Source organism: Castor canadensis, chromosome 4, assembly GCF_047511655.1.
Source record: "Castor canadensis chromosome 4, mCasCan1.hap1v2, whole genome shotgun sequence".
NCBI lineage: Eukaryota > Metazoa > Chordata > Mammalia > Rodentia > Castoridae > Castor > Castor canadensis.
Window position 1 is genome coordinate 43,182,838 of NC_133389.1, and position 27,310 is coordinate 43,210,147.

Consider the following 27,310-nt stretch of genomic DNA (forward strand, 5'->3'; position numbering starts at 1 on the left):
CAAACTAGATTCTCACCTTGTCTTCAGGTTGGGCTCCTTCAATTCCCCACTGATGAATTATTCCTTCTGACCCATCGGGAACTGGGATAAAACCACTTGTCACCCCACCAATGGGACCTGTCCCACAGTCACAAGTCAGCAGCAGAAGAGGGGCCACTAGAGAAAAATAAGCCCAAATATCAGAATATTTGAATCAGCTAGAAACTGCTGGATGTTCCAATTGTCAGAAACATTACAAAGAAAATACAATATTTTAAATCCTTAAGGAAAATTCCTAATGAAAAGCATAGTTAAGTTGTACAAAATAAAATTTGGCAAATGAAGCACACTAAATTTTCATATGGTTATGAAACTGAAGAAGAAGAAGACAGGTGAGATCGTTTCATGTGCAGGTGTATCATCTTAAAATAGGCACTTTCTGAGAAATGAGAAAGGGGTTTAGTAGCTTAGTTCTTCAGTTCTTTTCCTTAACACATTTGTATGATAACTTGCATTTATTTGTACATATGTGAGGCCATATATATTTTTTCAGGTAAATATACAGATGAGTATTCCATGTAAATGGATAAGATTTTAGGTGGGTGCAATTATGTTTCAGTAATCTGACTTTGTGTGTTGTTTAAATATTATGAAGTATGTTGATCAGTGCACTCTTATGACTTGAGAATCCCTAGCTTGCAAGGTCTTCTTTCTACTGTGACCACCATTTTTTCTGTGCACATCCTTGACAATAAAGATTAATGCCATTTTTCCTAAAAGAGCAAGAAAGGAATACTCATTCTTGAAAGCAGGTATTTACTATTCTCTGTTGTCAAAGACCCATGCCTCCCTGTGGCCTGCCAAGGCCACCTGAACCCTACTGTTTGAACTGGCCAGTTATCAGTAGCTTAGTGAGGGGTCTAGAGTTCAGCCTCTGGACAGACATCCAGAGTTTGAATTTTGGCTCCACCACTTATCTGATATGGACATTGGGCATGGTTTATAGTCTTTGTTTGCTCAGTTAATTCATCCATTAAATGGAGGAATAACTAGTATTTTCATCATAGGTTGTCATGAGGCTTAAATGAGCTAATAAGGTAAAGGTCAGTAGTGAATGGAATCAAGATTTCTAGTATTGTTAGGATGAGCTACACCATTATGTAAATTAGGTCAGTCTTATATATAATGTGAAAAATTAGACCTAGCATATAAAATAGGTTGGGTATAATGAATACAGTATTTCAAAATTTAATTTTATAGTCATATAAATGTTATTTCTAGAGACTCTTTTGCCATCTTCAATAAAGATTAAGTTAATCTTTATTAAATATGAGGAAAGATTATTTGTAAGGTTGATTAATGTAAACCTAAGTAGTCAGCATTTTCATATGGGCATTATAATCTTTAAAAAATCTTATCTATCATTATATGTGCAATGTGTATTTGGTTTTTCAAAAGCATTGAATGTATTTCTACAGTCTGAAAAATACATGTTCAGCTCTATATAAAATGCAAAACATAGCATTTTGCAAATGGTAGACTCGCATAAAGCAAATTTTACTGTAGGAATAACACAGCATGTTTCCTCTGACTGTTGCTTGAGATACACTCCAAAATGTGCAGTGGCCTATGAGATATACCATACACTTCAAATGTGCACATTTCAAAGTCAAATACTTTATTGCTGCCTTACAAATCTGTGCTTCCTCAATTTTCAGTTTTATTTGATGACTTCAGAATTCAGTGACTAACAAATATATATTCCTATGTGTCATCTGGCCTTTTAGTCCAATCTTCCTTTCTATGACTGTCTTAGTCTGTTCATGCTACTGTGATTAAAAACACCTTGGACTGGATCATTTATACATAATAGAAATTTATGGCTCACAGTGCTGGAAGCTTGGACATTCAAGATCCAAGTGCCAGTAGATTTGGTGGCTGGTGAGGGCACCTTGTACACGTCCTGACATTGCAATAGGGGACACACAAAGCTCCCTCAAACTTCTTTTATAAGGACATTGTTTCCATCCATTAGGGTGGCTCCCTCATGACCACATCACCCCCAAAGTCTCCATCCCTTAACAATATTGCATTGGTAATTAAGCTTTGTCATATGAATTTGGAGGATGAAACACACTCATTCAGACCATAGAAATTAGTCTCCAAATCTTGTCAAAATATAATAGTAATATTTTGTACACTTATCTTTTCCTTTCTAATCTTGTGTCCTGGCTCTCTATGTGGCTTCCACTATCTCTCCAGAACTATTAATAACTTCTTAACAGTTCTTTTCTTTCTAACTTATTGTACACACTCCTGCCCAGGTTATCTTTCTGAAATATAACTATTATCATGGTAGCCCTTTATTCAAATATCTTCAGCAATTCCTCTTTCTCACAGCTTAAAGTACCAATACCATAGTGTCTATGTATAAGCTTTCCCAAAATTAGTCCCAATGAATCCTCCATCTTCATCTCACCATACTTAGCCTCCCAAGGACATGCAATTTGTAAAACCCATTAACTGTTTGTCTCACACTGTTACGTTTTGGAAATAGCCTCCTTTTTTTGTTGTTGTTGGTACTGGGGTTTGAACTCAAGGGCTCTTGTTTGCTTCACAAGCCTGAAAAAGCTGATTTTTCTTGTTGTTTGGTAGCGTTGGGGTTTGAACTCAGGGTCTCATGCATGATGGGTAGGTGCTCTACCAGTTGAGCCATATCACCAGCCCCAACCTTCCCTTTTTTTATACTTATTACGTCCTACTCATTCTCCAAGGCTCACATGACTAGCTCCCCTATACCGTGAAGCCTTCTGTAATACCCCTGTAGTCACTTCTATTCTAGCCTTATTATGGTTTAATTTTCACACAGTTAGATGTGTTTACATCTGTGAACTGCATGAAAACCAGAATCAAGTTCTGTTTCAAACTTGAACATTTTGTTCAAGTTGACTAATAGGAGATTGAAAACTGAAACTCTGAATGCCAATTCCAACTATTGAAATTATGCATAGTATCTTTAGAATAATAAACATGTTTGGGGAAGGAGAGAAAAATACAGTGTATAGCGATAGAGAATATGAGGTCATATTCTCTAAGAACTGGAGAAGTGATTGTGAATCGATTAAGAATCTCTTATTTTAACAAGATTTATCACAAAGTTCCTTTAAATAGAGACCCCTTACATTCAAAATACTATTTGATCTATAAGATTTTGATTCAAATACAATTTTCCCGAACCTGTCTATTGAATTCAGTAAATTTTACTTTTATTGAAAAACAATACAGGGCTGGTAGAGTGCCTGCCTAGCAAGCTTGCGTTCCTGAGTACAAACCCCAGTACCACAAAAAAAAAAAAAAAGAAAAGAAAAACAATGCATGTGTGAATGTGTTCAATAAACTTAATCTTACTAATGTGAAAGTCTTAAAAGGGATACATATTCAGGTGGTAAGCTCTTTTTTGAGGAAATGCTGAATTAAACAATAACGTACTAGAGCTAATGCTCAATTAATGCTCCTTGTAGAGCTCTAAGCCTGTGGTATCCTATATTCCTTCCCAAAGTTTATTTCCCCAGCATTCTCCCTTTATTTCAGAATCTCACGAGACTTGAATATGGACAGATATCTTAGAAAGTGATGCATTCATGGGCAAAGCCTTCATTTTGATCATGAACATTACTGGCAGACTTAGAGTCTTTATAATTTCTTTTTCTCCCTCTTGGTTCTCTTGTGCTACTGTGCTCTAAATGTCTGCACACATGATTTGCTTTGCTATATTCATTTTGATCCACAGCAAGTGACAATTTAAACATTTCAGATTCTTTCTGCAAAATGATCCCTAGCTTTGCATGTAAGATGGGTAGAGGGTGGGTCTTCCCCATTGCACAGAGGAGAATGGGCAGTATGAAAGCCTTTGTAAATGATGTCACCCCCATGGTCATTGAGTGATGCATTTGAATACTTACACAGTAACAGCAAAAGTCCAAGAAGGAGCAGACCGATGGCAGCAGGCCCCAGCCTCCACGACGACTTCTCATATATCACCTGAGGGTCTCTGCTTGGGTTGGAAGATCCACAGGTTCCCCTGTCATCACACCGACACACGTTCAGAGTCAAGATCTCTGGTGTTTCACACTGCCTGTCCTGATTGTCCGCAACCAAGAGGGAGACTCTGTACACTCCGGGGGAGACCTTTTGCTGGGCATTTAGGAGGGCTGAGGTATCTGTAGAGAAACAATTGCAGAAATCAACAGTAGGACAGTAGTCTTTTGCTTGTTTTTCTTTCTTTTTTAAATGATGGTGCTGAGGACCAAACCCAGCACCTTGCTCATGTTAGGCAAGTGCTCTACCACCGAGTTATATTCCCAGCCTTCTTTTGTTCTTAAAACTTATTTTTGAGAGAAGGGATTGAATGAGACCAAAGAAAGCACAGCCACAGAAGGCATACCAAAACCCCCTCAAAAAAACAAAAACCCAAAAAACAAAAAACAAACTTATTTTTGATAACAAAGCTAGAGTTGCCTTAGAGATCGCTGTTGCAAACAGGACTGATGTGGTTTGAGCAGTATTGAGAGCTACAAGATTTATGTATATCTGTCTACATCTTCTTGTCCTCTCAGATCCAGACAAGTCCATTATAATTCCCCATGAAGACTCAGTTTTATCCTGCCTTTCCCAATAAAGAGGATGAAAGGAGGTATTGTATAACTGTCAAGCCCCTAGCCCTGAGACTTACCCATTTTCTCCTACTCCTGCACCAGTCAGTCTTCAGTTGCATGTGGTTCTCTGGTGTGTGTCTTCCCCATCCTCCACCCCAAACTCCATGTTCACACATCTGACTCATAAAGACTGAGTTCAGCTTTGGCCATTGATACCTCACCTGCTCCTCTTAGTTCTCATCCTATGAACTAAGGGCCTGTTGGATGGCATTCCCAGTGGAGGGGCCTGTTGTTTGTCTGACTGCTGAGCATCAACTGTTCTCCATTCACCATTGTTACACTACCCATTGCTAAGGGGATCCTGCAACTTTGTTGTGTTGTTTAAATCGTTCTTGATCCCACCATGCCCTTTGACATTGTGCCCTGGCTGCCCAGGCCAAACACTGTTGTCTTGCCCATCCTCACCCAAGCTCTCTTTACATCCAGGCCCTCTCTGATTTTTTCTGTCTCCTCATTGGCTATCTAGCCGGAAAACTCATTTGGAGCCAAATGTTACATGTAGTTTGGAGCTAGACTCATAAGCAGGATCAGAAAGACTCATAAGCAGAATCAGAAAGACCCAAGGGCAGAAGGTAAGGCAAAACAAAATCTCTTTAGTAACACTGGCAGTGGCTGCTACCCATGGCTACAGGGCACCATGGGATATATCCATGAAAGGGAATAAGACTTGAAGTGGCTAGGAACATTGCAAAGATTATTTTTTCATTTTTTTTAGAAAGTAGCTACTCTGAAATGAGTCCTTCTATTCTTCTGGAGCTATAAAGAAGCAGTAACTTTCACTATGGAAACAATTACCTTTACTCACCATTGAGTGTTGTGATATGCCACACAACTGGCAACTTCAGAGGCTGTTCCTCCAGTGAAAATGTGTAGGGGCCACTGTATTTACCCCTCTCCTGGGTTCTAGCTGAGACGACCACAGAAGGTGATGAGCTACAGAGTACTTCTTTTTCCAGGACAACCGATGGACAATTTTCATTATAACTGGGTACTTCAACATATACTGTGCCTGTAGCAGTTTTACCCGTGTTTTCTGTAAGAATAACAATAAAAAGTTAAACCAAAAAAAAAAAAAACCCTCCTCCCACTCTTTTTGAGACAGGATGTTCTGCCTCAATCTCACTAGCTTAAAAAAGAATCTTTTAAATTTCTTTCTTGTAGCCAAGTTAATGTATCTTCTTATGAGAAATTATATTTGTTATTCTCAGAGGTAAAAAAAAAAATCTTCCTTACTCAACTCCACTAATTTTCATTTGCCTTACCTACATAAAGAGAAGAGTTTATAAGATTAACTAAAAACTGAAGGTAAAACTTTAGGAAATCCCGTGTAAACAGTAAATGATATAATATGTAAAATCCTGGAAAATGATTTTTTGTTTTGGTATGAGATTAAATCTTCCTGTTTTCTGGTTCTTAAAATCTGGAAATGATTTTCAAATATTTTTGGCTTATTATTTTTTCTACTCTTTTAAGGAATGCATGCTATGTGGAAACCAGTCTATATGTAAATGAAATTGTAATTAAACCTGAAAGAAAAATGTCTATTTATTTTGCATGTTGATGTTCTCCATTTTGTTCTATTTTATTATATTCAAATAAAATGCTGTTTTTAAGCCTCTCACCTACAAAAGAGACATCTTCCTATTTCTGTAACTTCTAAAAAGTGAACTTCAATTTACTAAATAGGCTGGTATCTTTAATTTAGTAGCATTGCCTATTAATTTAATATGCTTGAAATCAAGACCAATAAGGTGATGAATTCACCCATCACAAATGAAATCAACATAAAACAATAGCATTTAAAGCTGTTATTTCATTAGTAATCAGTATGTGACTTTTGCTTCTGAAGCTTAAGCTAAAAATATTTATAATAAATAATAATTATTATTATCCAAGACATGATTGGAGAAAAAATTTGAAATGTTGATAACCAAACAATAAAATTAAAAAATATCAGTGGTGAGATTAGGAGTCATTTCTGTTGTTACTCTTGGTGCTTTTTGCAGTTTTCCCAAGTGGTAATGTTTTTGGTGTTAATTTTTTTTTGGTCCTTTTCATGATTTGGCTCTTCTTTGGTGTTTGATGTTGAGCATAAATCAGTTTTATGCATGAGGAAACATATGTACTCAATGAATACTATTTAAAAACATTCCAAGAGAGAAAATTATGTTATTCAATGATATAAGTACACATGTCTCTACAGGTAACACAAAAGGGACCATCCATCTGTAGTGAACTTCTCTGGTGGCTTTCTGTAGAAATCTTTATTGATCCTCTGAAACCCAGGAATTCTGTGGATCAAGAAACTCCCCCTGCAACCACGGTAAACCATAGGGACCACACAGAATCCACTGTTGATAAAACTCTACCGAGAAGCTGAATTCCTAGTTTTCTCTCCTAGAGAGATTTGCTTTGGACTTGAGACTCAAAGCCCCTAAGATAACAATCTTTATTGATTAACAAATCATAATCATGTATTCATAAAGAAATGCTCATTGTAACAACATTTCTATAAAAACCACTGAAATATTTTTCTTACCGTCTATGGCCAGAACCTCAGCTGTGATTGTCCTATTAACTATGAAAGTAGAATCTCGGTCAATGTTTTTGACAAATTTGATTTGAGCAGTTTTTGGATCAATAATTAGCAAACCACCATCATTACGACCCATGATGTATCTGTTTTATAACAGAGAAAAATAGTTTTCTTTCACATATGGAATGTTACTTATTTAATAAAAATTACTCATTTTACATTTAACATTTATATTTAATATAAGACCTTGAAGCATGCACTTAACAAAAGTGTCAGAAAGTTAACATGATACAGGTGAGTCATATTTTGTAATTCTTATGTTTCAGCTCTATGCAATAAAATAATAAAATAAAATACCAGTGTATTCAGTAGTTACCTTGCATGGTGCTTTTTATTTTAGGCAAATATGTTTTTGCCTATTCCTTGGATTCATGTGCAACGTGTTTTATCTGACTGAAATGTGGACATTGTCTTCTGATGAACGTCTAATCCTTTGTAGACGTTCTAACCCTTCTACTTAAGTAGAAGATTCTGTAAACTTTTTCCTGATCTGTCTTGACAGGTTAAAGACCATCTCTAAGTTTCCACTTTGACTTATGCATGTGTTATTTTTGCTCACAGTATATGTTCCATAGACTTATCTACATGTCTCTTCTTGAGTTATCTACTTCCTCTTCCTCATCACCTTTGTATCTGTTGGCACACAACTATCTGTGCATTATGTTGTGAATGTTTACAGATTAAAACTACCCCAAGGAATAATAAGATACTATGAAAAAAGCCTTACCTGACAGACAAGGCAGCTTTGCCAGTGTCCTCATCTATTGCTTGATAGGTTCCCAGGACATAATTGACCAGTTTTTTACTACTTATGCCTTTTTGCACAGTGAATGTCTTGGATGTAGGATGGAATGAAATTCCTTCTTTTACATTTATTATCTGAATTGTGACTGGGGTAGACTGCACTTGATATTGAGAGATTACTGACTGGTGAAATTCAGCTTTGTTTCTGACGGCAATACTAAATTGTATACTTTGTATTTGTTCATAATCTAGAGCCTGGAGTAAAAATAAAATGAGAAGGAAGGAGATGTCACAAAGTTATAATCTGGCAAACCCAGCAGAGGACAGAGAACTATATGCAAGAGGCAATGACTGTGTCTTTTTATTTCTGTACAGCAAAGCAGTTTCAGAAGTCATTGTGATGTTGAGATGGAGAAAGTTTTAGGATTCATAACTCATTACAACTTACTTTGTACCTCCTTTTTAGACTAGCAAAACATCATTATAATTTCTTTAGGCCATAAGGTACAGTGCAGTGTGAAGAGTCTGGTGATGTAGTTTGAACCTTGGTTCTGCTGTTTAAAAGCTGTGTGACTCAGGGCACAACATTCAATTTCTCTGATCCTCAACTTTTCAGTTCTAAAACCAAACCTTACCTCACCAGGTTGTTGTGAGGATAAAACAAATTAAGTTCCATTATGTATTTCTCTTAAAAGCAGCTATGGTTTTTCCCACAGAATATTCATTGAATTAATGTGCAATAATTTTTTTTTCTGTTTAAATAGAATTCCTAGCTATAAAGGCAAATTTTCTAAATCGTGTTTGGCAAAAAGGCCTCTACATATCAGTGAGTCTTCATGGAACCATTTTCAGATGGTCTTGCATGATAACTATTGACCCTTTTATTAAGGTGAACTGATCAAGGCCTGAGGAATCCCAGGATAACTTTTTTCATTCACTAATCTTTTTTTTTTTTTTGCAGTGTGATGAAATAAGGAAAAAACACTAATTTTTGTTATAGCTATTTGTCATTTAATATATATTAGGTGAGAGATCTAAATTTGAGTTTTAACTTTGCAATGACTGGCTTCATGTACTCAAGTGAAAGAAAATGATGCATAAACACATAATTGGAAGATGACGGTATGAGACAAAGATATTATAGAGCCCATGTGTGAAAACAAGGGAATATATCTACTTGGCAGAGTTAGGAAAGACTTCTGAGAGGTTCAGATCTGAGCTCAATGTTGAAGGACCTTGAGAAGGTAGCTGAGAAGTTATCCATGCACAGGTGAAAGCAATTGCAAATGCCCAGTGTTGCAGCAGATGATAGGGCGTGGGGTGGCTGCAGGTGGTAAAGAGCCTTGTGCACCTTTGGGAAGAAGGCCAGCTTCATCATGAAGGGTTATCCAACCTGGCTGCACATTAGAGTCACCTAGGAGACTTTAAGAACCCACTGCTGCCAGGGCATCCCCACAGAGCCATTGAACCAACAGTTCCTACCGTCCCACTGTCTAGGAAGAGTTGCAGTTGACTTGACAGGGCCACCAGGATCAAGGGCCAATGGAGAGCCAGGCAAAGTTAGAAAGAGAAGAGTAAATGCTAGAAATTGTTTCTTAAGGAAAATGTAGTGGTGGATTGGTGACACCGAGGAGAATAAAGTCAAGTAAAGAAAAGAGGTAAGGACATCTATTAGGAGGTCTGGCTGTTGTCTAGGAGAGAGGAAACAAAGCCAAGCAGAGCACAGGTGGTAAGAAGGTACAGGATGGTGACACTTTAAAGGTAACTTGTAGGTGGAATTTGGTGACTGGCTGAATGTTGTGAGGAAATGCCACAATTTAAGGATAAAAACCTTTGGAGACTGAATGACACTAATACGTAAGATAGGGAATAACTCATTCCCAGGCATTGCTGGGAGTTTATACAAAACTCTTGCAAGTGGGATGGCTATAGCATTCTCTCTGAAAAGTAGAGCAACGAGGAACTGTTGTAAATCTTCTGGCAGTCCCATTATTAAGGGAACATTATGGGTATATCATTCCATGGTCTTAAGAAAGAGGCTCCTAAGCCAGGTGCCAGTGGTTCAAACCTGTAATCTTAGCTACTTTGGAGGGTGAAATCAGGAGGATTTTGGTTCAAGGCCAGCCTGGGCAAACAGTTTGTGAGACACTCATCTCAACCAATACCTGGTTGTAATGGCTAATGCCTGTTATCCCAAGTTAACTGAGACTCTGAGATCAGGAGGATGATTGTTCCAGGCCAAAAAAGTTTGTGAGACCCCCGTCTCAATGGAAAAAGTTGGGCATGGTAGTGTGCACTTGTCATCCCAGAGAGGGTGTGAAGCTTAAAATAGGAGGACGGCTGTCCAGACCAGCCTGGGCAAAAGGCAAGACCCTGTCTACAAAATAACCAGAGGAAAAGGGCTGGAGCTATGGCTCAAGTGGTACAGTGCTTGTCTAGAAAGTGTAAAGCCCTGAGTTCAAACACCAGTATCTACCTCCCACCACACACACACACACACACACACACACACACACACACACGCACACAAAGAAGCTTTTTTTATATGGTCAAAAGTGTTATGGTAAAGACTAGCAAAACCCCTTTGTCTTCCTTATTAGGCTTGTCTCTTTTCTTCAACAAAACTAGTGATAAAGGTAGAACAGGACCTGCCTGGAACTGAGGGGGGAAGGGGGAGAGGGTGGGGAGGGAGGCAGAGGGGAGAAATGACCCAAACAATGTATGTACATGCGAATAAATGAATAAAAAAGAAGTGTTATGGCAAAGAATGTCACCAGATAGAAGGCACTTTCTTCTTGTCTGTACCATTTCCAGGCAGAAATATCCTTACATTATTCCAGATGGGGAGTCTTTCATAGTGAAGCCTGTCAAATGGAAGTCTTTCCTCAATGATTCACTTTTATCTTGCAGGTTTTATTCATATCTTCCTATTTTCTAGGAAAAGTTGTGATTTCTGTCTCTGATGACTATAGCTAATGTACTTTAAATGGGTTGACAAATTCACAAGCCACAATTTTATGTAGTCTCATCTCTTCCTAACTCTAATCCAATTGCAGATAGTGAATTTGATTAGGTCAAGAAATACTTTACTTTTTTGTACTGAAAGCATGAATGCCCATAAACACATGTATATTAGTGTGGGTGTACATGTTGACTATGGAAAGTATGATAGCTTGGAAAGAAAGAAAGCAATATATTAAAAGAGATTATCTTTAGGTAATGAGGCTATTTTTTAACTAAAAATTCTATCTATGTGTTCTCTATAATGAAGTGTTTATTGGTAGAAATGATAGTTTTGGCTAATAAAAGGTACTTTTAGCAATAAGGAATCTCAGCTTACCTTTACCACCTTCAAGATGCCTTCGTTGGTTCTGGGATCAGTTTCTATTTCAAACCAGTTCCCTTCATTTCCAGAGGTAAAGAAATACACAGCCCGCCAGTTATCTGAGTATTCTTCATCCCAGTCTGTTACTTGAAATCGAAGTAACTCGGAATTTAAAGTATTTTCCTCAATACGTGCTAAATACTTAAAAGGAGGAAAACAGAATTTAAGGCTCACTGCTAGGTTTTACTCAAAAGGATTATAATAATTTTCAATGATATTAGTCATTGCTCCTCAAAGTAAGTATTGTGTCCTTGGTGGTTTCTGAATTCTTGCATCTTCAAAAAGCTTATTTTAAATAAAACTTAAATATCAAAAGGCAGGCAGATACTGAATCAGCAAAACATGGAGTATATGTAAAAATGATTCTCTGAGGAACCATGGGTATACCTGAGAGTCTGTAAGCACCGGAAAGTTATCATTGACGTCTTTCACTTTAATACTACATTCGCATTGAGTTGATAGGCCTTCTCCATCTTTGTCTGCACCACTCACAACCAGACGATAGCTACTAACTTGCTAAATTCGGAGAAAAAAGTAAAAATTATTACTCTTCCAAGAATGGCCACTATTTGCTTTCTATAGGTAAGATGGTGAAAACCTTCATGTCATTGTTCATAGATCACATGTATTATTAGCTGTCCTTGATAGAGGAGGTGTGGAGGGCGCTGGATGATGGGGTGGATGTTTGAAGGGCTAGAACAGGCTTTCTATTTTGTAAACTTTTTTTTTTGCAGTGGTGTAACAAATTTTGATTCAAAATAGACACTCTGAAAATAATAGGTAAAATACAAAGGTCTGACAAACTCTCTGAATTTACAATAGAGCACACCATACTATCAAGCCAATTTTTTGTAAACTTCTGAAGGCAAGGTAGAGCAAAAACAGGCAATGAGTATGGGGAATGATGATCTGAGGGAAGCCCACATACAGAGTTTCTCTGCTAGTCTTTTGGGAAAATCATTTGTGTAAACTTCATATGGAGGCTGAGAAGTTAGGGCTGACAGAGACAAATGGTGATGGTGGAAAATGATCAAGGGAAGAGAGGAAGGGGATTCCTTGGTGTTTTGAAACAGAGGTAAAATTATAAAGCAGAAATCTAGAGAAAAAGTATGACATCAGAAAAGGCTCACATCTGTAATCCTAGCACTCAGCAGGATCGCAGTTCCAGTCCAGCCCTGCAAAAAAGTGTGTGAGAACCCATCTCAACTAATGAAAGTTGAGCATGGTGGCACATGCCTGTCATTCCAGCTACAGTGGGAAGCATAAATAAGAGGATCATGGTCTAGGCTAGCCCTGGGCATAAACCCAAGACCCTATTTGAAGAATAGGTCTTAAGTGGTGGAGTGCCTGCCTAGCAGGTGCAAGGCTCTGATTTAAACTCCAGTACCACCAAAAAGAAAGAAAAAAGCTTTATGCCACCTTTTCCTCCATTATCTGAGGAACTAATCAGAGTGCATTCTTTGTGTCTATAGGCCAATGTCTTTGATTCTTCCATGTTAACTTCCACTAGTATGTGTAGGGTTCAGTTGGTTGTGCAAGTTCCAGGAATCACCCATGAGAAGCAAACAATTTCCCTAGGTTGGCAGCCTCCTTTTCTTTCTCCTTTTATTCTCAGGTAAAATGGAAACACATCTCTTGGGATTGTTAGAGTCAAACCCTTTAGTGTTGAATGCTCCCTAGTGACTTGCTTTACCTCTCGATCAAGAGAACTGGTCAGAGTATGAACTTCTCCAGTGTTTCTGCTTATGAGGAACATGGGCAAGCCTGCAGGTTCCTGAGAAACAATTTTGAAGGCAATTTTTGAGTTCAAATGGTTTGGTTCGTCTGCATCTGTGGCATTTAGTATCATCACCAGTGAGTCTAGGAATACAGGAAAATGTCATTAAAGAAAGTATAAAGGCTGACATTAATATGCAACAGTTTCATGTGGATGCTTATTTTTAATACCTTTAAACTACCTCTGTGTTAAACAAACAAACAAACAAACAAACAAACAAAAAACCCCTCAAATATCCTTATGCTCTCTCTTTCAACCAGGTAGAATTTGCTGCCTTCCATAAAAACCCTCCAGGTCTCCCTCAGCCTTGGCTCTGTTGAGGTTGAGGACATTTTCTATTTTGATTTCTTCCCTTGATAGATATTCTTATAATTTCCCCCATTTTCCTAGTGATCCAAATACTGTAAATATGTCTCTATCCCTTTTCATTTAAAAATGCCCAGCTCATGAATCCAGGATACCTAAGGATACTTCTTAGTCACAAGAGCATTGTGACTACCTGATGCAGTTTGTACAATAGAATAAGATGCTATCAACTAGGTAACAGGCCTATAATCTACAAATATAATTACACAGACAATTAGATCAGCTACAGATTTTAGAAAAGAAAAAACAAAATATGCTGATGAGAAAATTAACAGAATAAGTTAGTTTATAAAATAATATACTATAAGGATACTTGTAATTGAAAAACAGATGAATTGAAGTGGCAGGTGCTGTGAAAGACTTACTTGAAGCGCTGTTTTCCTCAATTTCACCCTGGAATATGCTTTGTGAAAATACTGGAGGATTGTCGTTGACATCTAAAATTTTGACTGTTAGTATAAGTGGCCTCTCTACATCTTGCCCCAGAGTATTTAAAGCTCGACATGTGATCTAGAATAGAGGGAAAAAGGTTATTACTCTACAAACTTAGTTTGCATATAATTAAAGTTCATAGAAATAAAGCTTCTTCTGACATATATAGATAGTCTAGAACTTTTGTGCAAAGAAGAAAAGTACTTCTCCAAAGGCCTGTAGACAAAGTGAAACAAGTTGCCCACTCTTGCCATTGACCAGTAGTGCCTTCCTCCCAACTAGTGCATCTCATGAGAAGATGGAGCCCTCAGCAGGCTGTGTGCTGGATTTTGACCCTCATTCTTTAGGTGCACAAACATCAGTGGAGACTCTTTGTAGAGGGACTAATATTTTTAGGTGTTGGTTGACTCATGTACTTCTCTCTCTTTCAAGTTCACCAGTAGAAGAGTCACCTACTTCATAGAGCACAAAGAGAAGGGTAGTTTGTGTCTACGGCCATACCACCCTGAACGCGCCCGATCTCGTCTGATCTCGGAAGCTAAGCAGGGTCGGGCCTGGTTAGTACTTGGATGGGAGAAGGGTAGTTTGATGTTGGAGACACAGACTTACCAGGAAGTTTGGGGTTTCCTCCCGATCAACTATGGCTGTTATATTAATATCACCAGTGTTTCGGTCAACAACAAAGATTCCAAAAGGGGGCTGATCAATTCCCACTCCAGAAATATGGTAGGTAATTTTCTGGGTTGCTTGGAAATCTGAAGTGATCTGCAATAAAAAAATACCCAAAATCTAAGGCCATCTTCATTCAGGCCTCCTCCACCTCCAAGTCTAAAGCATCTGCTCACTTGATCCACCCTGACTTTGTGGCATTGACTTGCTGCCTTTTTAGATACTAGGAATATGAAATAAAGTCAAGTTGTCACTTCTGCTGATCAGCATGGACCAGTATGGACCAGAATGTGTTAATCATTTTGACTTTAAAATATTTGCCCAGTGTGACCACTGTGGTTATGGTAAAATGTTGAAACTTAAGGACATTTATTATTGACAAGGCTACATCAGAATGTTCATTCCTTACTTCATTAAAAAAAGATGCTTCCTTAAGTTTTGAGAAGAGGAAATGAAAGGGAAAAGGGTGAGGAATTATGCAGTAGGTATTAAAAATATATTAAAATAAGTTGCTTTTTATTATAACTTTTAAACTTTTGAATGAGGGATTTCAAATATATGTATGAAGCTAGAATTGTATAATAAACCAGATACATCTCATCAAACGCTTCAATAATTATTCACAAATGGCCAATCCACTATTTGTTCAGGCTTATACACTACTATTGGTCAATATATCTCTTAATTCCATTTTATAACTCTAGAAAATATTACTCCTCCATCTTTTTATTTCTCACTTTTATATTACTGCTGTATTTTTTGAGATGGTGGTTCATTTGTTCTGTGGACTTCCCAGTCTGCATTTTTGTGATTGGAATTGCTGTATTGTTTTAAATTTACATGTAATGCATTCATTCTAAAAACTGCTCTTGCTGATATGACTTACCTTGGCAATTGGGTTTCTTTTTGAGTTGTCTTCTCTTTCTCTGCAGGGTTTTGCAAATTTTACCCATTCACGTTTATATCTTCTTTTGACTTGTTGCATTGCTGTCTCATTTTTTCTGTGTTGTCCTTTTGTCTTATATAAAAAAAATTTCAATTTATTATGCATATTGTTGGCAGTTTTTGCTTTGAATATTGATTTTAGATACCTATGTTGAGGGACTCCTTATGTCTCAAGATATCTAAGGCTGTTGATGCACAATTTGCTCTGACACTTTGTCAAGAAAGGAGCATTAAATAACTAAAGTCATTATAAAGCTATATGATTGTTAATATTAGCATTTGAGGATATTCTGTATTTCCTCTCTATTCTCCACAATATCTAATTATTCTAGGCACATAGGATTTGACCTGTTGATTTTTACATGAGATAAATTATAAAAATAGTATTTATAGATGGCTCTTTTCTAAATATTGTTGGGTTCATTGTTAGAATTTTAATTTTATGTATTTTCACATTTAAGTTATAAAATAATTGTAAACATTAAATATTTGCTTTTCCTACATAAATATAATTTTAATTCTTTTTTGCTAGTAAAGTAGAAGAGTTTATTGAAAGGTAAAAAGTGGAAGAGTGGAGCCTCAGGGAGGGTGCCCCTAATTTTAATTTTCAAAACTAAGCTGTTTTTTAATTACAAAAAACTTTTTCATACTTTACCTCTAGTTGCAATTCTCCATGAACAAATATGGCCACCTGTAGGCATTTAAATAGAATCAAATTACATGCAAGTTCTTCAAATAAGAAATAACATAAAGTTAATAATCCTGAGTATTATATTTTACTGATCATATTTACTGATCATTTACCTAGTTCAAAAAAAGTAGGTTTGGAAAAGCGGAATGAAAGTGTAAAATCCTACCTGGGAAAGGAGTATTGTTCTCAAAGTAAACAAGTTCTTCCAGTTCTTATTCTGACTCCAAAGTTTCAATGACATAAAGAACCTATGCTTAACAGCCAGTTGTAGCAACGACATGTTTTTATTCTGTTAACAGCTCCAGAAGCTATGGAGTTCATTGCTTTGGGAAATGAGTATCATTGTGATAAACTTCAAAAAGGGGTCATAGGGGCTTACTAAAAGCCTTTGCCTACTTGTATGAGGGCAAGCCTGCATTAGCTGCAATTTTGGGGCAGTTTCTTTAGATGTACAAGAGCAGAGAGAATAGGATGGAACTAGTCTTGAGGGAATGGAACGTTTTATAAAAGACGGGGATATAATATTCCAATCACATACTTTTTGCTGTGGAGCAAGCTGTGCTACCTGTTATTCTTTATTATTATTGCAGTTTAAATATTGAACTCTCATACCACTGATAAAAGAAAATTAAATGAGAATAAAATGAAGTCAGGGAGACTCAGACCTTCACATTTTCAAGATCATATTAAACTGTACATTTTCTATCTTGTTTTTTTTTTAGTCCAGAAGGCATTACCCTTTCCTCTCTACACAGTTAAATATAACTCATTCTTCAAGTTCCAGCAAGCTCCATGAAACTGTCTTTAGTGATGTCTCCTATTCTGAGTTTGTGCTATTCACATTCCATATCATACAATTTAGTCCACGATGGTTTTCTATGACTTATTATTTCTTATCATTTTCTGTGTGATAAAGAATTTGCCAAGAGAATTGTTAACTTTCCAGCTCAGTTTTTTTCCCCCCTTAGGAGGTATTTAACAACTATTTGCTAATCCACTGATTATGTGATCTGAGGAGAGTTTGGTAGGAAAATGATTAAGGAAAATAAAAGAAAAAAGTAGAAAGAATAATAACAGTGGCTAATCTTTATTTTGTGACTTTAGTTTTATTTATAGAGCTTTATTCTTATTTAATATTTAGTGTAGTCATCTGAAGGAGATTCTATTGTTATAATCCTTATTTTATGGATTACAGAAAGCATATATGGGAGAACAAACACTTTGCTCAAGCTAACAGCCCCCCAGCAGCCTTACTCCAAGGAGTGTACATTAACATGACACTAGATTCTAACTTAAGTTGGTTAAAATAAATAGGAAGAAAAAACCCTTAGTGGTGGGAAGAAAGTTATATGACAGTCAATTTAGATTTGCAGCTGGGCAAAGGCTATGGTTACTCCTGAAACAATGTAGGTTTATTACATTGTTTATTTTCAAAGGTTATAATGAGTAGGCAAGTACAAGTCTGAACTAAAGGGGTAATTATGTGGGAAACAGGATGTCAGGACCCTTCCATTCTAAACATTTCAACTGAGACTCTTATTTTAAAGAGTGTGTGTTCAAATTGTCTGTTATGAACCATTATTGACAGGTCTCAAAATGATCTTATAACATCATTGCTCTTTGTTAGGCAATATCACGAGTTAGTTGGAAGAAAAGACTAGAGCAATGTGGTAATTGAACAACTCCTTTCTCAGATCATAGGAGGAACGACTCAGCTACACGCGAGGGCTGGGCCAGGCATGTTCCCCTTTACAGGAAAACTGGAGTCATCTAGAAAATATGAATCATGTTTGCACTAGCTCCACAGAGAATGAGTCTTCAAGTTGACATTAGGCACGGTTTCTATTTTCCTGGGAAGCAAAGGAAAACTATGGAGAATTAACACTGTAGATAGTTGTTTCTGCTTTTCTCCATCTTTTCACAGAATCAGAGCCCTTAAGTTATTCATTATAAATTTTTACTCTTTCCTGTCTTTTAAAGCCAGACCACTAAGAATGCCCCCTAATTTTAGGAAACATTGTGAAAATGTGTGTGTGTGTGCTTCTTTCAAGAATATGGGCTAAGAAACATTTCTGAACATTGTAATTTTCTTTAGATATTTATATAATCAGTCTTACATCATTTAAAATACTATTTTCTAAAAAATGTGTTTTAGTTCATGAATGCTTATAGAATTGCTGTATTTTAGTCAATTTGCTAATATAATTATTTTGATCATTTTAAAGCAATTTATCTTATTTATAAGTTATATAAATTTATCACACAATACATTGTTTTAAAATATGTATACATTGTAGAATGGCTAAATCAAGAAAACAAATATTTAAATAGTTTTCTGGCAACTTAAATTAACTAAATTGTCCCTTTTGTTAGCTAACATTGGAAATACCAACATGGAAAGATCAGCCTCCCAAGTGCTGGAATTGTAGGCATTTGCCATGCCCAGTATATCTTGTGCATTTTGGTTATATGATTTTTAAAGCATTGATATAGCCTAAATACTTTGGAATACATAGGAATTAGCAATATCAGATTAAGAGGAAATCTGATTATTAAGTAAGCACATGAAATAAAGTAATTTGATATCATATGCCCTATTTGCTAAAAAGTAAAAATAGTTGTATCATTGATATTCCTACTAAATATGGTAGATACCCAGTAAATGTAACTTGAGGATATAGTGGCTAGATTTTTAAAAGCTATTTGTATTAACACCTACTATTTTACTTTGTTAGGCAAGGATTCTCTTTAGGAACTCCACACTTTACAGTGGGGATCGAGATCATTAGGCTATGGCCACTCTTCCCTTTTCTAGAATGAAGGTAAGAATAGATCACACTCACTCCTCTCTGGGAAATTCATAGAATGAATTAAGTAATTCAAAGAAATAATTACAAGCTTTAAGCATGAATTCGAATATATTAATTTTGTGGATAATATGTCATTATACATACACACATACATATACATATGTTGGTGGCTTTACTCCTATAACTGATCAGATACAATGTTGTAAACAGGTCAGGTCACAGAAATCATTCAATACATGTTTGATGAATAAATTACATAATGCACAATTCTGAAGAAATCAGTGATTTATGTTTCCTGATTTTTCTCTATACAGATACTCCTCTACTTATGATGGAATCATGTCCTGATAATCCCATTGTGAGTTGAAAGTATTGTAAGTTGGATATGCATTTAATACACCTAACTTACTGAGCATGATAGCTTAGCTTACAGTGCTTAGAACTCTTACATTGGCTTACATTTGGGGACATCATCTAACACAAAATCTATTTTATAATAAAGCATGAACAACTCATGTAATTCATTGACTTCTGTACTGAAAGTGAAAAACAGAAAGGTTGTATGGGTATGCTTTCTTACCATTGTAAAGTAGAAAAGTCATGAGTTGAACCATCATAGGACTGTCTGTATTAAATTTTTAAGTTGAAAATTTAATGACTATAAAACATTCTAAAACTCTATATTCATCAAGACAAAATCTTTAATTATATATGTTTGATTACTTAGAAATCATTAATTTTGGGCAATTCAGTTTTTAAAAACTGACATGTAGAGTAAACTCAATTAACGTAGAGGATTAATTGCATCATGGGGGGAGGAAGGTGGAGGAAGAGTGGAAATCTAGTGAAGAGTTTGAGCACATCCAATGAACACTGCATGCATATATGGAATCATCACAATAAAATCCCCTGTGTTATTAGTGTATGGTAATTCAAAAATTGAATTTAAAAATATTAACCTTTGTGTCATGATAGAGATGCTTCATAATGCAGATGCTAAGAAAAACAAATGCCCTTGGATATTCACAAACGTTCATTTTGAATGCTGTGTAGGATGTAGTCAAGTATGGTAACATAAAACTGAATACTGGATCGCAAATTTAAATTCCAATTCCAGTCCCACAGCACTGTATAACCTGGGAACAAAACTCAATCCTTCCATTGCCTCACCTGCTATATATAAGGATAATAACCATACCTTATAGATTTGTTGTAAGGATTGAACAAATTAATAGATACAAATCATGTTGATGAGCCTAACCCACAGTAAGTGCTTATTAAATGTTATTCGTTTCTGTCATCAAACAAAAACAAATAAAAAACAAAATGACATAAAAGTGTTACTTTGACTAATATGAAGTGACTTCTTATTGCTATTTACTGTCATGGCACATAAGAATGTTTTCTATTGTGACCAGAGAAACAGTGCTCCACTGTACAGCTGTGCAGGCTGCTTCTTGCACAACTCCAGGGGGCACTGCTTATACTCTTGTTTATGTGAATACACCTACTGCAGTTGAGCAATGCACAGCCTGGCCAGCTGCTCAGTAGTCCTATAAAGAAAATGTGTGCATTAGATAGATTCAATTATTCATCATATAGTGACATAATTTTCTTGTGATGAGCTTCCCAAAGCAAGCTCTTACCTTAGGCTATCAGATTGAGTCTTTACTGGAAAAGAAGGACTGAAGGCTAAGAGGTTTATGAGAAGCCTTATGAACACTGAGTGTTCTAGTACAGATGAAAACCAGTTTCAGGGATTAAGCAAGTGGGAGTGCTAATTGGCAGAAATAATTACATCTTCCTGACTGCTTCTCAAGCCAGGCAAGGCTGGGCAGCAGCCCTTGGCAGGTTATTCTGACTTTAAGTCTTAACTTTTTAGAGAAGTTTAGTAAGAAATTTTTTTCTATATTTATTAGCAATTGTTTCATTAATGAAGAAAGTATACCCCCTTTTGTTAAGATAGTTCATTTAGCATAAAATCCTTTTCCTAAAAATTTACTTTTCAGATGTTCTATAAAATAGGTGGTTGAATATAGTTTTGTTGCATTTAGAATATGTTCTACTTACAACTCGATATCTAAATTTAACTCTTCTTTTTCCCTCTAGTACCAATAACTTAAAAACTGTATTATTGAGTTTCAGACATCCCTCTTAATTTCATAATGAGTAAACTTTTGCATAGTATAGTAACATAAAATCAAATAGCGATGGGTTTTGAATTTTGTTAACTGTAAAACATTGAACAATAGTTTTCTTTGAAAACAAAAATTTTTCCCAAAAGTTTAAACCTTTGAAGATAAGTATTTTCAACCACAAATTGTTTCCTAAAAATATTTATTTTGCACTGTGTGAAGTGGGTCAGACAAGCATAAGAAACAGATACTATGACAACTTTTAAAAACAAGCTGGTATTCCTGACTATTCCTTCCCCTTCAAATCCCTGTGCCTTTCTTCTTCAGTTAATTAATCTAGAAGCCTGTACTTTTAGAAAATGTCTGTTTGAAAATACACTATTTCCTATTCATTTAAAGCATAGCTTTTATTTTTTTCTGTCAATTTTCAAAAATTAGTTTTACTATATTTCATATGCTCTATCTCAAGAAAAATGTAAGTCCTTTTTTGACTTCTTACAACTGATGTTGGTGGTTATAGGAAGATCATTATTGAGAAGTTATCAAGAGTCATCACTATTGCTAAAATATTACAAATGATAAATATCAGTCTTACAAAGCTCTTTGTATTTCTCAAAACACTCTGCATACTTTCTTCATTTTTAATATGGACATTTTAAGGAGGCAGGGGGTGAGGTGTGATCATTCTTATTTGATAGTCGAGGCTACAAGACCTAAAATTAGTCAACAGTACAGTTATAGATTCAAGCCTGTGACTTCGCTATGACATGCCACCTTACTGGCAGCCCTTGTATCGTCATTGGATGATGGAAATATTTCAAAACCTTCCAGACACGTCTTCCAACACTCAGGCCCCACCCTTCAACAATAAAAGGTGTGCATTCCCACCCAACAATGCTCTGAGGACATTGCTTTTTCCCACAACCAATCACTATTTCAGCACTCTGGGTGGCTCCCCATTTCTAAAAGGATTCCATTTGCCTTCGTAGAACTGACTTTTCAGTCTCAACCTCATCACCTTTCCTATTCATGCCCGGATTCTTCAACACAAACTTTCATTCCAGTCAAACCGGTGGGTCCATTGTCCCTAGGCAAATGCCATAACTGTACCTGTCATTGCTTGTGTTGGTCTGACAATAGAAGATGTCTCCTTTCTGCCCCTCTCTACTTATCAAATCTCAAATCTCACTGAATCCACAGAGCCTTATTTGTTTGTCTACCTCACTCCTGACTGACACTGCCTTCTACTAGTGGCATTAATAGTAGCTCATCACTGTCTAACAGAATTATGGATTTCTGGTAGTCACAAACATTAAGATATTTTTAATTAAATCTATTGTATATGAAATACTATCATCTCAATATATGTAATAAATATTAAAATTACTAATGTATTTTAAAATTCTTCTGCTTATGCTAACATTTCAAGACATAATGTATACTTTATACTTAACAGCATTCATCTCAGACCAACTATACTTCAAGTGGTTGCTAACCACATGTGGTTAGTGGTTACCATATTGGACAGGTCAGATCGAGACCATTCATTTTAGTATTTTGTTGAAGTTATACGGTTGCTAAATTAGCGTGTGTGTGTGTGTGTGTGTGTGTGTGTGTATGTGTGTGTGAAGTTTTCCTGAATGGAGGAAAATGTTTTAAATGTCACAGTTTCCCCCCAGGACTAGCATGATAGGGGAACTGAAGGAGGTTTTATAGTTTAAGAGAAGCCTCATTCAACCATTTATCCATCCACTCTTTAAGCAACTGTAAGAAAGATACTGCAAATGAAAAACAGCCTCAGTATAAGGATCTCATAGTTACTCTAGATAAGAGGAGGTTTATAAGTCAAAGCTCTACTAAACCAGGGAGGCCCAATTCTATGTCTTTATAATAACATTATTCTGACTCCCCACTTGCATATCCCCTGATTACTGAGCTTGGTCACTGGCATGGAAACATAGGTTATCTGGCTACTTGCAGTTCAGTCCAGAACTTTCCCATACAGAAAGTAGGGAAATTATGTAACTCTCACATTTCTCTTTACAATATTCTGGGGTCACAGAAATTCACTAACTAGCCCAAACAGTTATACTGTCATAACAGAAACAGTCTTGGGAAGAGACAATGCTCATTTTCTGTTTGGACATTGTCCTGAGAGGGAAGGCTGAGAAATTCTACCACATAAAGCAGCCTATTGTAATGTTAGGTGACTACAATGTTTAGAAAGTTCTTAAGATCTACCTTCCAGGGTGGTTTCTGGAAATCCACTTATCTCAATGTTTTAAAATGAAGAAATGAAATAAACTGATGCCCTGGCCAACCAAGTTTATCCTTGACACATGGGAATTAGTATTAGCAATTTTTAAATATTTATTTATGAACTCTAACTTATCCTCATGTAACAGAAATAACATTGTAAGATATGTTTTCCTCACCAATACAACACAGTTTAGGTATAAACTAGTCTGTAACATTGAGGCTCATGATTTGCTTTTCAGATTCTACTTCTCTTTTGTACAACACTGTGTATAACTTTCCCAATCAAGAGAAGTATTAGTTTCCTGAAAAAAATGACATAAAATTTTGTGTTTTCTCCCCATCTCAAAGAGTGGCTATTTTTACTCATAAAAATTGTTCCCTTACTGCCCCTCCCATCTTCTCTAGAGTCAAAATTGCTTTGATGTTAATTCAATGGTCTCTGACTATTTTAAAACATGCCAGAGATCAAGACCAGGCATGTAGAGTTCTTGGCTATATGTTTAACAAGAGATATGTAATCTTGGGAAATAGAAGTGGCTCTGTCTTATGTGCTTTAGTTTGTATGTTAGAAAAATGAATAGAACATTACTTTGAAGAAAATGAAGGTGTTGTGGAAAACACAATCTAAGAGGATTACTTAATTTGTTAACTAAAGAAATACAAACAATTACTTTAAAATCCACTTCTTTCTGATTTAGTTTTCTTTGTAAAATACATTTAAGAAAAAAAAAGGAGGGAAATTGGACATCTTTACAATTTCGCCTTAAGGTTAGTTTCACTGTACTCTTTTTAGAATTTATAATAGGTATCCAGTAATCCAAAATAATCTCTAACAAGGAAGGAAACAGGGAAAGTTTGTGAATAGTAGAAAAAGACAGTACTTACCATTAAGATGGCCACAGCCCCTATGGTTCTGGGGAAGAGCCAAGTCATTTTCTTTGGTTTCCCTGGTGAACAAATCCAAGTGACCTGCTGCTCTGTTCCCAGGAGACTGCATGTGATATCTCAAATGTCCTTTCTGAAGCAGCGGCTCTGCTGTCTACCACAGGAGTCTCTGGGTGGCCTGTTGGGTGGCTCCTCCCCACCCTAAAACCAGGATTGGTCTTACCAGAAACACTTGCATCACTCTGTCTCAGGTAAAAACTTAGACACACCTGAGTTCCTACAGCAATGAAATCCTTTGTTGGAAGCTGAAAGGAAAGTTCACAGGCTAAAGACAGAGTTGAATAGGAAGGTACCAGATGAATAATAAATTAATCATGATGCAGAAGCACAAAAGGTAGCCCTGACCACACTGAAAAAGAATCTAGTTAGCTTTGTATGGTTACAATTGAGTTTTGAAAGCAAAACGGGACATACAAAATTCCCCTAAATCTACTTGTGGAAGAGAGCTTATTTTCAGCCTGAGTTGGTGTGAGTAGAACTAAAGTTAAGCAAAATATGTCAAATAGTAATGCATTTTATTGACATATCTGTAGACACAAAGAAAAATACCATTATACCAAGCAATTATTAGTGCAGTTTTTTAAATAAAAATAATTAGAAATAAAATTGAAGTGATCAGTTCTAAGGGTACCTTGGATATTTGAAATACATAAAGGATGAATTACAAGAGCAGGTCTTTACTAATACTTAAATGACTTCTTTCTTATGGTACTTCTTTTCATTTATAACTTTAGAAGATAGGTTATCTTTGTGTTCTTTTAACTCCCCCAAGACATTTCCCCCCAGAGCTGTGGACCTGCCCACTGCTACATCCTTATAAGCTCCTAAACATTTGGGCTCCACCCCAAATTAAGGGAGAAGGAATAACTAGTAATACCATTTTAGTCAGTTTGCGTTTAAGATTAGAGCTAAAGTCACCTTGGAAAGTTCCATAATATTCAACAAAGGGGTTGGCAGAAGAGAAATGTTTTCTTTGTATTATCTGTGCTTCAGGTTTTAGAAGCTTTTTAGTTTCCATGAATTAATTCTAATACCAGCAGCAGCTACACAGAAAGGGTTACATAGTCCAGGGGTTTGCAAAAACATTGTATATGCAACATTACTATTTTTTAAATGGTAAAACAAACTTCATGCTTGTGACCATTTTAAGTGGATAGCTCAGTATCGTTAGGACATTCACATTGCTGTGCAGCTGTGATCATGACCCCCATCCATTTCCAGAAAAGTCTTTTTGATATGACGTTTTTGTGAGTGAAAATGTTACTGGAACAGTCAGGTCCATCTATTTTTCTGTGACTGCTGCTTTGGTGCCACAGTGGTAGAGATGAGTAGAAATCGAGTAGTTGAACAGATTGTATAGAATATTTGCTATCTTGCTCTTTACAGGTAAAATAGAATATGATCCTTTAACAGAGAAATGATTAGTGAATCTTTAAAATTTACCTCTACTTTGAAAGCAAAGTTCCAGAAATCAAATTTGACATACTTTACAGTTCCTACCAGATTCCCAAAGCCATATTCTGTGAACTTTTTGATTAGAATTAGGAAGTGATAAAAATCTAAACATTGATCTACCATATGATCCAGCAATACCACTCCTGAGGATATACTCAAAAGACTGTGACACAGGTTACTCCAGAGGCACCTGCACACCCATGTTTATTGCAGCAATATTCACAATAGCCAAGCTATGGAAACAGCCAATATGCCCCACTACTGACGAATGGATTAAGAAAATGTGGTATCTATACACAATGGAATTTTATACAGCCATGAAGAAGAACGAAATGTTACCATTCGCTGGTAAATGGATGGAATTGGAGAACATCATTCTGAGTGAAGTTAGCTTGGCCCAAAAGACCAAAAATTGTATGTTCTCCCTCATATGCGGACATTAGATCAAGGGCAAACACAACAAGGGGATTGGACTTTGATCACATGATAAAGTGAGAGCACACAAGGGAGATATGAGGATAAGTAAGACACCTCAAAAACTAGATAGCATTTGTTGCCCTCAACTCAGAGAAACTAAAGCAGATACTTTAAAGCAACTGAGGCCAATAGGAGAAGGGGACCAGGAACTAGAGAAAAGGTTAGTTCAAGAAGAATAAACCTAGAAGGTAACACATGTGCATAGGAAATCAATGTGAGTCAACTACCTGTATAGCTGTCCTTATCTCAATTAGCAAAACCCTTGGTCCTTCCTATTATTGCTTATACTTTCTCTTCAACAAAATTAGAGATAAAGGAAAAATAGTTTCTGCTGGGTAGCAAGGGGTAAGGGGGGGGTAAGGGAGGGAGTAGGGGGCTGGGGGGAAGGGGGGAGAAATGACCCAAACATTGTATGCACATATGAATAAAATAAAAATTAAAAAAAAAAGAATTAGGAAGTGAAGGACTACTGAATTCTTTCCCACATGGAAAGATTGAGGCATAGGACAGTCTTTAGAAAATGAGAAGTGGTTTTTCTGTGACTGGACTAGTGAGAAAATGTGAGTGAATAGAAGCTAGGATGAGCATTATTGGATTTATTAGTGATTCATGTAATGTGGAATTCAGCAACCAAAATATTGCATACCTTTCTGAATTTAGTGTTTGAATTTGATTAACAGTGGGGAGAGTTTTGAATGTATATGCATATTTATTGATGCTGTTTTTCTTATAGTATAATAAGGAGAAATACAGAAGAATGGACAAGCATTAGAAAAGACCACCATAGTATACTAGATCAGTTTTTTTTTAAATAAGGGTATTGTGAATGTATTTGATTTGTTTTTCATTGCAACTTTATTTTCTGATTTTGCTTTTGTAATGGGAATGTATAGGGTTTGTTTGTTTTTAAGGTAGGATTTCGCTATGCAG

General features: G+C 36.2%; 1 protein-coding gene across 2 annotated transcripts in view; it reads right to left on the reverse strand.

Moving 5' to 3' along the window:
- The window catches only part of Dsg3 (desmoglein 3), a 30,240-nt gene extending 5,657 nt beyond the window's left edge, over positions 1 to 24,583 (reverse strand). For both annotated transcript variants that reach the window (XM_074070093.1, XM_020153684.2), the window contains exons 1-13: positions 24,389 to 24,583; positions 16,264 to 16,299; positions 15,550 to 15,681; positions 14,604 to 14,759; positions 13,928 to 14,072; positions 13,113 to 13,279; positions 11,807 to 11,935; positions 11,375 to 11,560; positions 8,018 to 8,289; positions 7,234 to 7,373; positions 5,500 to 5,727; positions 3,942 to 4,199; positions 17 to 156 (exon numbers count right to left, since the gene is read on the reverse strand). In XM_074070093.1, the coding sequence (XP_073926194.1) occupies positions 17 to 156; positions 3,942 to 4,199; positions 5,500 to 5,727; positions 7,234 to 7,373; positions 8,018 to 8,289; positions 11,375 to 11,560; positions 11,807 to 11,935; positions 13,113 to 13,279; positions 13,928 to 14,072; positions 14,604 to 14,759; positions 15,550 to 15,681; positions 16,264 to 16,299; positions 24,389 to 24,436 (2,037 nt within the window). In that variant the 5' untranslated portion in view covers positions 24,437 to 24,583. The remainder of the gene's footprint in view (positions 1 to 16; positions 157 to 3,941; positions 4,200 to 5,499; positions 5,728 to 7,233; positions 7,374 to 8,017; positions 8,290 to 11,374; positions 11,561 to 11,806; positions 11,936 to 13,112; positions 13,280 to 13,927; positions 14,073 to 14,603; positions 14,760 to 15,549; positions 15,682 to 16,263; positions 16,300 to 24,388) is intronic.
- Between the last annotated feature and the right edge of the window lie 2,727 nt (positions 24,584 to 27,310).